This window comes from Auxenochlorella protothecoides, assembly GCF_000733215.1.
Source record: "Auxenochlorella protothecoides strain 0710 unplaced genomic scaffold scaffold91, whole genome shotgun sequence".
Classification (NCBI taxonomy): Eukaryota; Viridiplantae; Chlorophyta; class Trebouxiophyceae; order Chlorellales; family Chlorellaceae; genus Auxenochlorella; species Auxenochlorella protothecoides.
The window spans coordinates 41,385-55,395 of record NW_011934350.1 but is presented as its reverse complement, the minus strand read 5'-3'; the positions used below and the strand labels follow the sequence as shown (position 1 = coordinate 55,395).

Here is a 14,011-nt window from a genome sequence, read left to right as displayed (position 1 = left end):
GCGGCCGCCGCCGCGTTCGCGCCCGCCCGCCCGGCCCACCACCCGCTGTCCTCCCTGCACAAGGTGTCCATGCTCCTCGCGGACGCGCCGCCCAGCCTGCTGGTGGACCTCCTGGCCCTGGTGCCCAAGTGAGGCAGTCGGGCTGTGTTTGGGAGGGGGAGGGGGGGTTGCCACGGCGGCTCAAGGGGCAAGCGTGCGCGAGGCTGGGCATGCATGCTCCCGCTCCCTCGGTGCCAAGGCCATGCCACGGCACGTCGCTGACCTCTTATCAAACCGCCCTCCAACACCCTCGACGTGCAGGCTGATCGAGCCCTCGGAGCATGACGCCGCCGTGGGCGCGCTGCTCACCTTCCTGGCGGAGGCGGGGCGCCAGACCCCCGATCTGGACCGCGGCCTCTGGCTGCCCGTGCTGACCACCTGCAGCGCCCTCTGCGTCAGCACCGGCGCCGCCTTTGTGGTCGTGCAGGGCATCCTCCAGGTGTGTGTGTGTGTGTGTGTGGAGGAGAGGGGGGGGGGGGGGGGAGTCCTCGATGGGCTGGGTCTCTCGGGCGCAGCATGCCCAGCACGGCGTGTCACACCATTCCATGCCCGCTGCTTCTCAGAGGTTATCCAAGCCCATGCACGGTGTCTCACTGATTTTCGTCAGCACCCCCCACCACCACCACACACACACACAAAAACAAAAACAAAATACAGGCGGTGCCCTTCCTGGCCGAGCACGAGCTGGCGCCGGCGGCGGGGCTGGTGCGCCGCATCACCGCAAACGCGCCCAGCGCCGGCCCGGCGGGCGCCGCGCTCCTGCGCACACTCATGGACCTGCACGGCGCCGCGCCATCCTACGTGGCGCGCTGGGCGCGCTTTGCGCACGCCGCGGGCCTGGCCGGCCGCTATGTGGCCGATTCGGCGGCGGCGCTGGCCAAGGAGGCCGCCGCGACGCGTGACGCGCCCGGCCGCCCTGCTCGGCCCGAGGTCGGCGCCGCCGAGCTGGGCATGCTCCTGGACGGCCTGGCGCACGGGCACCCGCTGTTTGCGGGGAGTGGCCTTGACGACTCCGCGGCCGGGGGGGATGGCGCGGCGGCAGCAGACGCCCAAGCCGCGAGGCCAGAGACCTCCGCCGCCCCCCCGGCGCGGTCCCCGCCCGGCAAGCCCGGCGCGGGACGCGCACAGGCGGCGCAACCTGCGCCGCCGGCCCCCGCCGCGGTGTCTTCCCCGGAACACCCGCGCGATGTGGCCGAGGACGCCGCGCGCGCCGTCGAGGCGGGCTTGGCGGCGGGGCTGATCTCCGGCGAGGCGCTGGGCAGGGCCGTGCACCTACGCGCCGCGGCGGCTATGGAGGCCGCCGAGTGCGGCGATGGCTTTGGGGCGCGTGCCACCTGCGACGCTGCTGATCACGATCCTGCGCCCGCCGGCCGCGCCTCTCCGCCCGCCCCTGCTGGCTTGCTCCCCCTCCCGGCCTGCCTGGCAGACGTGGAGACGCTGCCGGCGCTGGCGTCGCGCCTGCTGCGTAGCCGGGACTGCGGCACCTGCCGCGCGGCGGGGGCGGACCTGTTCCGGGACCTGTTCCTGGCCCACGACGCCCTGCCCGCCCGCGTGGGCCTCCTGCGCCGCCTGCTGCGCGTCGCCGTGGACCGCGAGGGCGAGCGCGAGGAGGGGAGCGGGGCCACGGAGGGCGGGGTGAGTGGGCTGGAGGCCGGCGAGGGGCGGGAGGCGTCTGGCGCGGCCCCTCCCGCCCCCTCCCACCCCCTCCCGCCCTCCCCCGGGGACCTGCTCCTGGGCCTGATCCGGAGCAGCGCGGCGCTGGTGCAGCCCATGCTGGTGGTGGCGCTGCAGTCGGCCACCGAGCTGGCGCGCGAGCGCGCACGGCTGGCGCGCGCGCTGGAGGCGGAGCGCGCGGCGCGGCGTGGCGAGGGCGAGGCAGCCGCCGCACAGATCGCGGCGCTGGAGGAAAGCGCGGCGCGCGGCGAGGCGCGCGCCGCCGAGGCCGTGGCCCGAGGCGAGGCGCTGCGCGCCGAGGCGGCGGCCGCCTCGCGCGCCCACGAGGCGGCGCGCAAGGACGCAGCGGCCGCGGCGGCCGCGGCTGCGCGCCAGCTCGACTGGGCGCAGGACGAGGGGCGCAGGGCGCTGGCCAAGAAGGCGCGGGAGGCGCAGGAGGCCGCAGCACACGCCGCCGACCTGGAGAGCGTGCTCACCCGCCTGCGCACGCAGCGCAAGGAGGAGAGCAAGCGCGCCACGCGCGAGCGCGCCGCCGCCGATGCCAAGCTCAAGGTGGGTTGGGTTTAGTCGTGGTTCTGGAAGGGGACACGAGGTGGGCTTGTTTCAAGGTGAAAAGGCAGTGACAGGGTCCCGGCTCATGTGACGCGACGCCTGCTGGGCAGGAGGTGTACGGGAGTCTTGTAGGAACAATGGCCAATAGGGCGATGAGTACTGGCACAGGCACCGGGTTGTGTTGCGGGCGAGGGCCCTCCTGCGAGACCGACACCCTGTACCTCTAGAAGCACCCCTTCATCGACTGGCCCCCCCCTCGCTTTCTTGGTCACGCAGGAGGCGGAGGAGGCAGCCGCGAGGGCTGAGGCCGCCGCCGCCGTCTCAGCCAGCGAGCTGGCCAGGGAGAAGCTGGCGGCGGCGGAGGCCGTGGCCGCGGCCTCCGCGAGCGTGGCAGAGGCGCAGCGTCAGCGCGCCGAGGCCGCTGAGCTGGCGGCGGGCCGGGCTGCCGAGCTGGAGGCGCTGCGTGCCGAGGTTGCGGCCCTGAAGTCCGCCGCGGCGGCGGCCGCGGCGGCAGCGCAGCAGCGCGAGGCTGCCGTGCAGGCGCAGCAGCGAGAAGCCGCCGCCGCAGCGGCGGCGGCAGCTGCCGCGCAGTCGGCCTCTGCGGCGCAGGCGCAGCAGTCGCACAGCGTGCACAGCAGCCCTCGGAACCGGGGCACGGCCCAGGTGCGAGGCAAGGGTGGGTGGGGTGTTCATTGGGTGGGGAGGACGGACCGACCAGCGCCCTTGGAACCGGGATGGATTGGATGTGCTCTGAAAGGCAACGATTCCTCGATCCCTACTCGATTTCTGGAGCTGGTTTCTGCCCTGCCCATGTCACGCGATTCCCTCCTTGACACCACAACACACCCGCATTCACCCACCCACCCACCCCAATCTCCTTCCGCCTCGGCAGGACCAGGTGGGTGCAAGCCCCGCGCCCAGCAGCTGGGCCTCGGCAGGGCCGGACCTCTTGGGCATGGCGCGCGCCGGGGACGCGGGCCTTCGCGCCTACCTGCCCGCCGCCTCGGCCGCCCAGCGCTCCATGCTGGGCACGCTGGGCGGGCCGGGGGACTACGGCGCGCGCGGCGAGAGGCAGGGCCCCTCACCGGGGCTGGGCGCCTCCACGCCGCCCGCCTCGCCGCACCTCAAGCTGGGGGGCGGGGGGGCGGGGCCGGCCGGCGCGCCGGGCACGCAGCACCAGGCCCCCACTCAGCAGCGGGTGATGAACTCCCCGTGGTCGACGCGGGCGCCGGGCAACGGCCTGGCCGCCGGGCAGCTGCTGCGCAGCCAGCAGGCGCGGGCGGCGGCGGCGGCCGCGGCGGCCGAGTACGCGGGGAGCCCGGGGGGGCAGATGGACGCGGCCTCCATGCTGGACCTGCTGCCGCGAGACCTACTGCATTCCTGACCTCATGGTGGGGTGCGCGGCGTGATTGTCACGCCTCAGGATGGCGTGCGCTGGAAACAGATTTGCTGTGCCATTCATGTGACAGCACGCAGGTGGATGACGGCGGGCAGGGTGCACGCGGTGGGGGAAGGAATGCTGGCGCTTGGCCAGGCAAAGGAGGCAGGCAGCCAGGCAAGGGGGATGAATAGGAAAACGCACGCTGGCAGGGGCAGGCCATGAGCATGTAAGGGATTAGAGCACAGCATTGGCATCGAGCACTATCGCTCGTGGTCGGTGTCAGACGCTGCCACGCCCGACATCTCCTCCTCGTCGGCACGCTCCTCTCCCTGCATGCTCCCTCCGCCTGGATGTGCATGAGACAGGGGCAGTGAGAGAGAAGAGGTTTCAGGACCTGCATCATGACCCCCTCACGCACAGCCACCTGCCAACCTGAGCTCGTTTCGACGCCCTCGGCCATGGGTGCTGGCGCCTCGGCGGGTCCTCTGCTTGGACCCGCAGTCCCCAGGGAGGCATGTGCAGCGTGCTGCGGGGAAGGAAGGGATAGGTACCACATGTGTGTGGTATGACTCCAGCGTGAGGTGCAAGCAGGCATCCCAACAGCCGCACCTGCTTCAGGCAGTCCAGCTCGGCTTGAAGCTCCCTCTCGCGTGCCTTGTGGAGGTTGAGGAGCGCTGCCACCTGCTCATGGGAACATGCAGCGGAGCTGTGGGGGCCACTACTCCACAGCATGTGTTCTGCCTATGCTCAGGCTTCTAGAGCTAGCAGAAGAAAGCCACTGAACTGTGCTCCTCGGCACAATCACCACCCCAGCCCGCTGACCTTGACTGCGGTGTCTGCTCGATGCTGGGCGTCCGAGTCGGCATAGGCGACGAGCTGGCGCTGGACCCTCATGCACCGAGTCTCCAGCTCAGTATGCTGCGCCGTCATGCTGGCCAGGGCAGCTGCGCTCTGCTGACCGGCCTCCAGCAGCTCCGAGAGCAGGGTGAAAAGCATACTCCCCTCTGACGCCGGGCTCTCCTCCACCCCGAAGTTCAAAGAGTACATGGTGCCCTCGGCCTCTGAGGGGTCAGACCAGCGCAGGAACACCCGCTGCGAGGTGGTGGGATGGGAAGAAGGTTGGAGGGGTGCAAGTGCGTGGCATGTCCATGAGGGCATGCTCCCTCGGCGCACCATGCAAGGCAGAATGGGAATGATGCCGCCGAGATCCTCCCAGGTCGTTGCTCTGCAGCACCGCACCCACCATTTCCTGCGTGCCGGTCGTCTTCCCTGGACGTAGCTCGACGGCATAGGTGGGCCTGCTGGGACCAGAGTCTGCATCATTGCTCTCGGGCCGCCTCGAGAAGGCCGCCACAACATGATTGAGGCAGGCAGGGTGCACTGAAGTGATGGCTCCCTTATTCAGGCCTGTGCTCGTGGTTTGGCGTGAAAAGCAATACTCAGTTTGTTGGCTTGCAGGATTTTGGTGTGGTTGCCAAGCACCAGCGTGACATCCGTCGCATGCTCGTCGAGCGATGGACCTACATTGGGCAGTGAATGTTTTCGTCCCGTTTGTAATGATCAGATCATACGCCGAATCGTCGTCATTCGAAGGCATGAGGCGGGTGATGTACCCCTCGCCAGTCCTGGCGTCGTCAACTCGGCTGAAACGTGTCATGGCCATGCCCACACTCGAGACCGCACCAAGAGAGCATCACGTCACCTCCATCTTACTTCATGGCAAACTGAAAAATTCCCGAATGACCGGCGATGCGATGCACAACTTGAAATATCATCGCGAAAAGTTCGGGCGCGAATGTTGCTATGAGTGCACATCGCACATGCCACCTCTCAGACTGGAGGCTTGCCGAAGGTTACAGTCCTGATGCAGCAACCATGATTGGTCGACATAGGATGCGCAGAGCATCTGGGGACTGTTTGCAAAGCTGCTCCCGAAAGAACTCTGGGCCAGCAAGATCCAGCCAGCCAGCTCCGCCAGTCTGCTGTCCCTTGCCATGGGCCTGGCGCGGCACTACCTCTGTACAGGGTAGAGGCAACCATTTGCTTGGCAAGAAGTACTTGGCATAATCTGTCAGGGTGCTGTGCACGGACACAGGATCCATTAATGGCCTCATCTCCCAGGCGTCACATCCGTATTCCCAGGCTGTTCCCGTATGAAGTCCACCCACAAAGGTCATGCTCCATCCCCCTTTACGTCCCTTTCACTACCCACCTGTAGCGTCTTCAGCACTCCCGACAGCCAGTCCAGACCTTCATACAGCCCCTCCCCTCTTGTGGAGATGGCGCCTTGGACATGCCACTTGCGGCCCTTGAGGGCTGGCAAGCCCATGGCCTCACAAGTCTCCGCCGGAGTGAGTGCTCCAGGCTGTGAGCCCAATGGGGGAAGGAGAGGTCATAGCAATGCGCAAATAGAGGGCAGGGGTGTGGTGATCTATGTGGAGTGATGACAGAGGCAAGGCCAAGGCATACTGCTCGACTTCGCCCAACCCCTTCAGGATCCAGCACAAGCCGGCAAGCTCTCACCAGGTCTTGCTTGTTCGCGAAGACAAGGATGGCAGAATGTCGCATCAGGGGGTCGTCAATGATTTGCTGTGGGGGCAGGAGTGGTAACTTGTTGAGATTGCCTTGTGACAGAGTGACATGCTTTGCCAGGCATTCATCCTGAAGCTCAGCTCCTCACAAAAATGCAAGGGTGCATCAGGGAGACGCATCACCAGACCCTGATGCTATCTGCCACAAACCCACCTTGAACTCCGCAGACGCCCGCCCAATGCGCTCGCGATCGCAACAGTCCACGACATAGATAAGGGCATCGGTGTTGTTGAAGTAATGCCTCCACAGAGGACGCAGCTTCTCTTGGCCGCCCACATCCCAGACCGTGAATATGACGTTCTTGTACTGCACCTTTTCAACGTTGAAGCCTGTGTTGTGGGGGGACCAAGGGAAGGTACGACGACATCCAGTGGAAAAACAGAAGTTGCACCGCCAGGCACACTTGACACAATAAGCGGCGACCCTCGGACCCAATCCGGCCCTGATCAGACGTCGCCCGGGTGTGGAAGGTTGCATTTCGGACCATATTCAACCCAGTCCTACGTACCGATGGTAGGCACGGTGCTGAGCACCTCCCCTATATGAAGCTTGTAGAGGATGGTGGTCTTCCCCGCCGCGTCCAGGCCTGCAGAAGGGCGCGTTCGCGGTGAGCATCGCACTGCTGCATGCACTTGAGGCCATCCCCGCCCCCATCTCCGTCTCACCGAGCATGACTACCCGCATCTCCCGATTGCCAAACAGGCCATCGAACAGGCGTCGAAAGGTGTTCCCCATAGGGGTACCGACGCGGTCTCTATACCAATTGAGGTCCCTGGATTCTATAAGAGAGAGCCCCTCGAATCAGAGGATGTCGGCCAGGTCCCACCGAGCTATAATGATGGTATCGGAGGTTCAGAAAGGGTTGACTCCTGTTCCACAGGTCGCAGACCTCCGGCGTTTGTTGTGAATCCTCAGATTCCAATGCCCCGTGCTATCTCCTGGGAGCAGCCTTGGGCTACGCACTTCGTCTGCACACCCACCAAGCGAGTTCGTCGTCGTTCTGTTTTCCCACGACATCCAGCGTTACCTCGGGGAGCCAGCAGTACCCTCGCTCTCGATTCCTTGCTTGCAGATAACTTGCATGCACGCACCAGCCCTCCCCCTTCGAGATTGACGTACTAGGTTCACCAGCATGTTGGCTCTCCGCTCGGCGCCGGTTGGTGTCGTTTCCTCCCGGCCAGCCTTCGCTGGCAGGATCAGGGCTCCCAAGGCGCGTGTGCCATCGCTGCTCACACCCCACGCTACCGCCCTCCCAGTCGAGGTGAGGGCATGGCGATGCCTGCTTGCATTACCATTTTGAAGATTACATAAATCAACATGGCTGGGTCAGTGCATGATTGCCCTGGTGCTCTCTCGACATGCAGATCAAGACGGTAGCTCCCTTGGGCGAGCGGGTGTTCGTGAAAGTGGTCGAGGCCGAGCAGAAGACGCAGGGCGGCATCCTCCTGCCCAGCAGTGCCCAGAAGCGCCCCACACAAGGGGAGGTGGTGAACGCTGGCACCGCCAAGGCCCTCAAGGTCTGTGATCCCCGGTATAGGCTTCCATGAGGGTTTCTAGATGGAGGTGTGCCTGCGGCCCCCATGCATGTCGGGGAGGGTGACGATGAAGGTAAGGACACTGCTGCTATTATTTCCTCACATAAGCATGATTTCTTCTGAACAAGCAGAAGGGTGACAAGGTGGTCTACTCCAAGTATGCCGGCACGGAAATCGAGCTGCAGTCGGAGGACTTTGTCATCCTCAAGGTGTCGTTGGGTTTGCAGGGGCTTGCCATGCAGTGGCTGGGGATCAGGCATTTGTTTGTGGTCAGGCATGCCTGGAACATGCTTTACTCAGGTGAAGTGCCACAGCACGGTGCCCTCCCTCACCTGCCTGGCCCTGGCTGCCTTGTGTGTGAGACCATGTGACACCTCAATGGCACATGCATCCCCCTCCGCCCTCTCTCAACCCTCCTGGCATCTCGCCCTCGACAGGAGGATGACGTCATCGGCCTGATCAACGGCGACGACATCGCCACCCTGCGCCCCTGCCAGGACCGGCTACTGGTGGAGATGCAGGAGGCTGCCAGCAAGACCGCGGGCGGCCTGCTCCTGACCGAGAGCTCCCAGGAGAAGCCCACCATCGGGCGCGTGGTGGCCGTCGGCCCTGGGCGCGTGGAGGAGGAAAGCACGGAGGCGACGCCGTTGGGCGTGGAGGCCGGGGCCACGGTCCTCTACTCCAAGTACTCGGGCACCGAGTTCGAGGGCGCCGAGGGCAAGAAGTACATCGTCATCCGCGAGGCCGACATCCTGGCCCTCGTGGCCTGAAGCAGTTGCAGGGGCCGGGGCAGGGTGGGAGGTGGCAGCGGCAGGCTGCGCGGCCGAGCGCACTCGGCACCGGACGTGCCTGCGGTGGCATCTGGGTCCGCCGGAGGTGCAGCGTTTGCCATTCTCAGACTCCTGCCTCGAGCACACCTGCACCGTCGTTGCTCCGACTGCATGCAGCGCCCCTTGCATCAAGGACTGGTTGCAAGACACGCTCGAAAGCATCCAGAGGACAAGTTGGAAACCGGCAGGGCAGCGTACACAAGGTCTCAAGGGCGAAGAGTTAGGCGTGGAAGGCATGGGGGACCAAGTCGAGTCTTCTTCACCCGTGGAAATCAGTCTCTTGGATGCACTTGAGGCCCCCACAAGTCCACGAGCCCAGCCCGACCATTGCAAGGCAGCAACATGATCTCAACCACCCCACGCTCTCAGGGCTGCAGCCGCGTCAGGGTCCAGCCGCCCTCCTCCCCGCCCCGCCGTTCGTACACCAGGCGGTCGTGCAGGCGGCTGGGCCGGCCCTGCCAAAACTCGAGCGCGTGCGGCTCCAGCACGAACCCGCCCCAGTGCTCGGGGTAGGGCACCGGCTCTCGCTCGTCGGCGTACTGCCCCTCCAGCTCCGCCATGCGCTCGTCCAGCGCGGCGCGACCGTTTCCTGCCACCGGCGCACTCTGGCGGCTGGCCCAGGCGCCCAGCTGGCTGCCGCGAGGCCGGCTGTTGAAGTAGGCCTCCGACTCGGCGGCAGGGAGGCGGCGGGCGAAGCCCTCCACTCGCACCTGGCGCTGCAGCGGCTCCCAGAAGAAGGTCAGCGCCGCGGCTGGGTTGGCATCCAATTCAGTCCCCTTGCGGCTGGCGTAGTTGGTGAAGAAAGCGAAGCCGCGCGAGTCCAGACCCTTGAGCAGCACGACGCGCGCGCTGGGGGCGCTGCCTGCGCCCAGCGTGCTCAGCACCATGGCGTTGGGCTCGGCCACGCCCGGGTGCGCGCGCGCGTCGCCGAACCAGCGCTGGAACAGGGCCAGCGGGTCGGCGGGCGCGTCGCTTTCCTCCAGAGTCCCCGCCGTGTAGCTCTGCCGCATGCCGGGCAGGTCGGCGTGCGGCGAGGCCGTGGTCGGCGGGGCGGGCGCCGGAGCGGGGGCACTGCCCGCCGTGCCACCACCGTGTGCGGAGCCGGAAAGGCCACCCCTCGTCGCCGCCGCCGCCGCGCCGCCCAGGCGCAGGCACTGCTGCGTCCCGGGGAATGGGGGCAGGTCGGCCAGACCGTAGCGGGCGGCCAGGTCGGGGGTCAAGAACCGTCCGCCCAGGTAGTGGTGCGCGCCGGCGAAGCGCGCCGCACAGCGCTTGGGCGCCGTGAGCGAGACGAGCATGTCCGGGCGCAGGCCGTGCCCTGCCTCGTCCCCGGCCTCCACATCCCAGCCGGAGGGCACGTCGATGGAGACGAGGGCGGGGCAGGGGCGCAGCACGGCGTCCCCGGCACCCGTCGCCCGTGCGGCGGCTCCCGCGCCCGCCGCCAGCGCGGCAACCAGCGCATCGAAGGGCGGGCGCAGCGGGCCGCGGAAGCTGAAGCCGAAGAGCCCGTCCAGCACCACGTCGGCGGGCCAGGCGTGGGCGTCCGGGCCCAGGTCCTCCACGGGCACCAGGCGCGCGCCCGCGCGCCGCAGCTGGGTCACCAGGCCCTGGAAGGGGGGCCGCTGCGTGGGGCGCGGGTAGGCCACAGCCACCTCGTACCCGAAGTGGCGCAGGTGGCGCGCCGCCACCAGCCCGTCGCCGCCGTTGTTGCCCGGGCCCGCCAGGACGAGGACGCGAGGGTGGGTGGCCGCGGGGTACTCCGCCGCCAGGCTACAGGCCACTGACAGGCCCGCCAGCTCCATCAGCTGGTCCAGGGAGAAGCCACCGGGGCCCATCAGCTCCGCGTCTATCGCCGCTGCATCGGCCTTTGACCTGGCGGATGCAGGGAGGGGGGCAGGCTGTGGGTTATGAATTGAAAGCTCCCGAAGAGTAGCGTGCATGTTTGCGAGCGAGCGTGGAACACGCATAGGTCTACGGTGCCTCCAAAGGAGGACACCTGCCCAGGGGATGAGCACACGCGGACCAGAGCAGGTTCAACCCCACTTCCACCACACAGTCACACAAAGCTTTTACTCACAGGTAGGCCATGGCGGGAGGCAGGGATGGAGGTGCTAATCGATCAGGTACTGAAGAAAAATATCTGCTATGGAAAGGCTGGAGGGCGGGGCGAAGAGGGGCACGGCAAGGGGGCGGGGGAGTATATGGTCTACGTGGGGGGCCTAGGGAGAGGAGGATGGAGCGTGAGAGGAGGCGCCAGGGCATGAGTAGTGACAACTATGAGTCTCCTGACTAGATTTCAAAGATTCTTAAAGGATCACGCGGGATCGAGGGGTGTACCCGGTGGGTTATGGTAGGGGGCGACGTGGTGGCCTCCGAGACGGTACCGACCTTGGCGCGAAGTACTTCGTAAACACTGCCGACAAAACGCCCGGAGCCCACATGTCCGTTCAGGGTTTTCACCTCAAGTAAATTGTTCGTGCCGGTATGCCTGGGGAACCCATCGGCCAGCGCCTGTTCTGGGCATGCAGTGATCGGGAGAGGAGACATTTGCCTGCCCCATCTTCATCTATGGATCTGCACCGCCCCAACACCCTCTACTCGTCTTAGAGTGATATTGATACAAAAACAAATATCTCTAGAAATTACCCCCACTTTCGATATACTCGTTCGTGCAGCTGTACTTCGATTGCAGGAAGCAAGATCAAGTCCAGCCAGATCTTGCCGAGCCGTGTTAGCAGTGACGTTATGCCGGCAGCTCACCCACGCGCGAAGCACTGCTTATCCTGCAGCATTGGTGCCGCGAAACTGTCGAGTAAAAATCATTCATTTAAGCTCTCGCTGCGTAGTCACGCGTGCAAGGCTCAGTCGGACGAATCAGGGCACTCACCCCGGCTTCCGTCCCAAAAACACTCCATCCGAGGAATCGGCTTCCCAAGCAATCCCAACCCCTCGAAGCCTGCTGGAGGTGTGCTGTAACATAGACTAGCCGTCTCGCTCCCACCTGTTCGAGCTGGGTCCCCCCCCACTCACCTTCGGCCGGGTTCCGGAAGGACCCGCCTCCCCAATTTCGCACCCTGGCTGCTGCACCGATGAAGATGCGGCAGATCATGCCGGAAGACGGGGATGAAGACCCCACCCTGCAGGTTGAGGTCCGTCAGAATAGCAAGCTTGTGGTCGATGAAGACGCGTTGGCGTCCCTGGCCGCCCAGCTGACGGAGGAGGAGGCCCAGAGGTGCGACGCCTCCATGATGCGCCGGTACATCCGTGCCTGTGGGGGCGATCAGAAGCAGGTGCATGTTCTTCGGGTGGTGGGGGAGGGGGGGGGGGGGAGGGGGGGTCATGGGGTGCATCTAGCCAGGGATATCGGTCATGACCCTGGTGTGCCCTGGTCTGGATCAATTCCTACTAAAAGGCATCCAGGTGGCAGCCTTGGTGTGCGGTGCTCGACCCTGTAGAGTGCCGCGCTCTGCAGGCATCCTGTTGACCCTGTGTGCATGGTGCCCAAGGGCATTGTGTCCCCCTCTTCCTTCACAGTCCCTGTTCCTCAGCCCTTCTCGCTTGTGGGCCACCCTTCGAGTCCTGACCAATCCAAATTCATTTCCCCCCAACAGGCGCTGCGCCGCATCAGGGACACGCTGGCGTGGTTCGAGGCGGAACGCCCCGACCACCTCCACTGCCGCGCCTGCGCGCGCGACCCAAAGTCGCACTACATGCAGGTGGTGGCCTGGGACCGGGGCCGGCGCCCCACCATCTACTCCTGCCTCTCCATCCCCACCTGCCGCACCATGGAGGACACGCGCGCGCATATGATTGCCACCTTCCAGCAGGCCATCGCCTGCATGGCGGGGGGCGTGGAGGACTGGGTCTGGGTGCTGGACATGCACGGATTCGGCCTGCGCGACATTGACCCGCGCATTGCCTTTGCCTTCCTCAAGGTCTCCGCCGCGCACTACCCGGAGCGCCTGGCACAGGCCTACATCGTCTCCGCGCCCCGCATCTTCTCCACCTTCTGGCACTCCATCTCCCCCTTTATCGACGCAAAGACCAAGGCCAAGGTGGGGCGGGAGGAGCAGGATGGTGGGTGGGAAGGGGGAGGGGGCCAACCGAGCGGTGGCAGGCTTGGCAAATGTCTCAGGGGCCGACCAGCAGGTCTGATGATGGTCGGGCGTGCAGGGCCTCCGCACGACGGCACTCGTGCCGGGCTGGGTGCATTCATGGTGATCTTGAGGTAACCTATGGCAGGTGCCATGGTTTCAACCCCCTGAATCTCCTCGCATCAGCATCCCCCGGCCCTGCGAAACCCCAGCCCCACCCCACTTTGCAACCCCCCCCTCGTCACAGATCCACTTTGGGCACTACAACAAGCACGGCGGCAACGAGAAGCTGCGGGCTGCGCTGTGCAAGAACATGGACGACGAGACGGTGCACTGGATGATGGAGGAGATGGCGGAGAACCGGATCAAGGCCGTAGCCCACCGCAAGCACTACTACCACCCGGACCTGGTGGCCCTGGCGCGGGACCCGCAGGGCGCCGGGGTCGTGGCGGCCGAGGCCCGGCGGCGGGCCGCCTCCGCCGGCAGGCACCACGACTGCCTGGGCACGCCCGCCTTCCTGGCCAGCATGGCGGGGCACCCGGAGTGCATCCCGCCCTCCCTGTTTGTCCTGGCCGACACCTCTGTCGGCCCCCACCCCCACCGCCACTGAGGGAATTTGTGGGGGGGTGCCCAGGCGTGTTTTTGCCTCCACCCTCTGCATCACCACAGTGTTCCTCCAGGGGTGGCAGACACTGCAGCGTCGCTGAGGTGGGAGCGGCTGCCCACCATGGTTTCTGTGATCCCTGCCCCGATCAGGTGGAGGTCGATGTGCCAAGCGATACCCCCTCCCCGTTTTCTCAAGATTCCAGTCCATGATGTCTGTACGCTCCCTTCGGTTCCCCATCACCATTTCCTGCATTTTCTTGCCAAGCTACTCCATGCCACATGGCAAACCCATCGCCAAGCCCTGGTCAAGGGCCCAACAGGTTCTTGTAAAGATCTGTGAGGGTAGGATGCAGACAGCTGTTGGATCATATTTCAAGACAGAATCGTGCCCCTCTCTCAGTCCAGCTCCTCAAAGAAAGGGGCGCCAGTGCCCACGGCAGGGGGGCTCCACTCGTCCCCCGGCATCTCTGAGGCCAGGGCAGCGCCCCCCTCCCCCGCCTCAACGGCCAGGGGCTGGGCGGCGGCCCTGCCATGGAGCTTGGGGGGCGTTGGCGGAGCGTCGGCAGAGGACCCCAGAGCCAGACCGACGGTGCCGGGGCCCTTGAGCGCCTTGACCTCCTCCCACGACAGCAGTGGCACGCGGTAGGTTTCCAGGGCCGCACTGCCTCGAGTCTCCAGCACTCCGAGCAGATTATCCACCTGTGGGGG

At 65.9% G+C, this 14,011-nt stretch overlaps 7 protein-coding genes across 7 annotated transcripts in view; 3 read left to right on the top strand and 4 right to left on the bottom strand.

Moving 5' to 3' along the window:
* F751_6606 (Ubiquitin carboxyl-terminal hydrolase 12) overlaps positions 1 to 3,649 on the top strand; it is a gene marked incomplete at both ends in the record, with an annotated part of 9,765 nt that extends 6,116 nt beyond the window's left edge. Inside the window, 6 exons of the mRNA XM_011402307.1 lie at positions 64 to 128; positions 301 to 433; positions 697 to 969; positions 1,237 to 2,265; positions 2,542 to 2,736; positions 3,158 to 3,649. Of these exons, the coding sequence (XP_011400609.1) occupies positions 64 to 128; positions 301 to 433; positions 697 to 969; positions 1,237 to 2,265; positions 2,542 to 2,736; positions 3,158 to 3,649 (2,187 nt within the window). The remainder of the gene's footprint in view (positions 1 to 63; positions 129 to 300; positions 434 to 696; positions 970 to 1,236; positions 2,266 to 2,541; positions 2,737 to 3,157) is intronic.
* Positions 3,650 to 3,906: 257 nt separating this feature from the next.
* F751_6605 (ADP-ribosylation factor 1) lies at positions 3,907 to 6,973 on the bottom strand (the record flags this gene model as incomplete). Its single annotated transcript, XM_011402306.1, has 9 exons — positions 3,907 to 3,992; positions 4,079 to 4,172; positions 4,256 to 4,327; positions 4,469 to 4,738; positions 5,859 to 6,011; positions 6,170 to 6,235; positions 6,392 to 6,479; positions 6,743 to 6,824; positions 6,904 to 6,973. 9 exons carry the CDS (start codon positions 6,971 to 6,973, stop codon positions 3,907 to 3,909), a joined length of 981 nt encoding a protein of 326 aa, XP_011400608.1.
* A 623-nt stretch (positions 6,974 to 7,596) lies between these two features.
* On the top strand, positions 7,597 to 8,543 carry F751_6604 (20 kDa chaperonin, chloroplastic; the record flags this gene model as incomplete). The annotated part of the gene is made up of 3 exons (XM_011402305.1): positions 7,597 to 7,755; positions 7,905 to 7,982; positions 8,211 to 8,543. 3 exons carry the CDS (start codon positions 7,597 to 7,599, stop codon positions 8,541 to 8,543), a joined length of 570 nt encoding a protein of 189 aa, XP_011400607.1.
* Positions 8,544 to 8,968: 425 nt separating this feature from the next.
* F751_6603 (Pyridoxine/pyridoxamine 5'-phosphate oxidase) lies at positions 8,969 to 10,691 on the bottom strand (the record flags this gene model as incomplete). The annotated part of the gene is made up of 3 exons (XM_011402304.1): positions 8,969 to 9,674; positions 9,759 to 10,475; positions 10,681 to 10,691. 3 exons carry the CDS (start codon positions 10,689 to 10,691, stop codon positions 8,969 to 8,971), a joined length of 1,434 nt encoding a protein of 477 aa, XP_011400606.1.
* A 1,019-nt stretch (positions 10,692 to 11,710) lies between these two features.
* On the top strand, positions 11,711 to 13,404 carry F751_6601 (Random slug protein 5; the record flags this gene model as incomplete). The annotated part of the gene is made up of 4 exons (XM_011402302.1): positions 11,711 to 11,893; positions 12,215 to 12,658; positions 12,945 to 13,070; positions 13,378 to 13,404. The coding sequence occupies 4 exons, from the start codon at positions 11,711 to 11,713 to the stop codon at positions 13,402 to 13,404; spliced, it is 780 nt and encodes a 259-aa protein (XP_011400604.1).
* On the bottom strand, positions 12,577 to 12,852 carry F751_6602 (hypothetical protein; the record flags this gene model as incomplete). The annotated part of the gene is made up of 1 exon (XM_011402303.1): positions 12,577 to 12,852. One exon carries the CDS (start codon positions 12,850 to 12,852, stop codon positions 12,577 to 12,579), a length of 276 nt encoding a protein of 91 aa, XP_011400605.1.
* A 295-nt stretch (positions 13,405 to 13,699) lies between the features above and the next one.
* Positions 13,700 to 14,011, bottom strand: part of F751_6600 (hypothetical protein) — a gene marked incomplete at both ends in the record, with an annotated part of 3,316 nt that continues 3,004 nt past the window's right edge. Inside the window, one exon of the mRNA XM_011402301.1 lies at positions 13,700 to 14,002. Coding sequence (XP_011400603.1) covers positions 13,700 to 14,002 — 303 coding nt within the window. The remainder of the gene's footprint in view (positions 14,003 to 14,011) is intronic.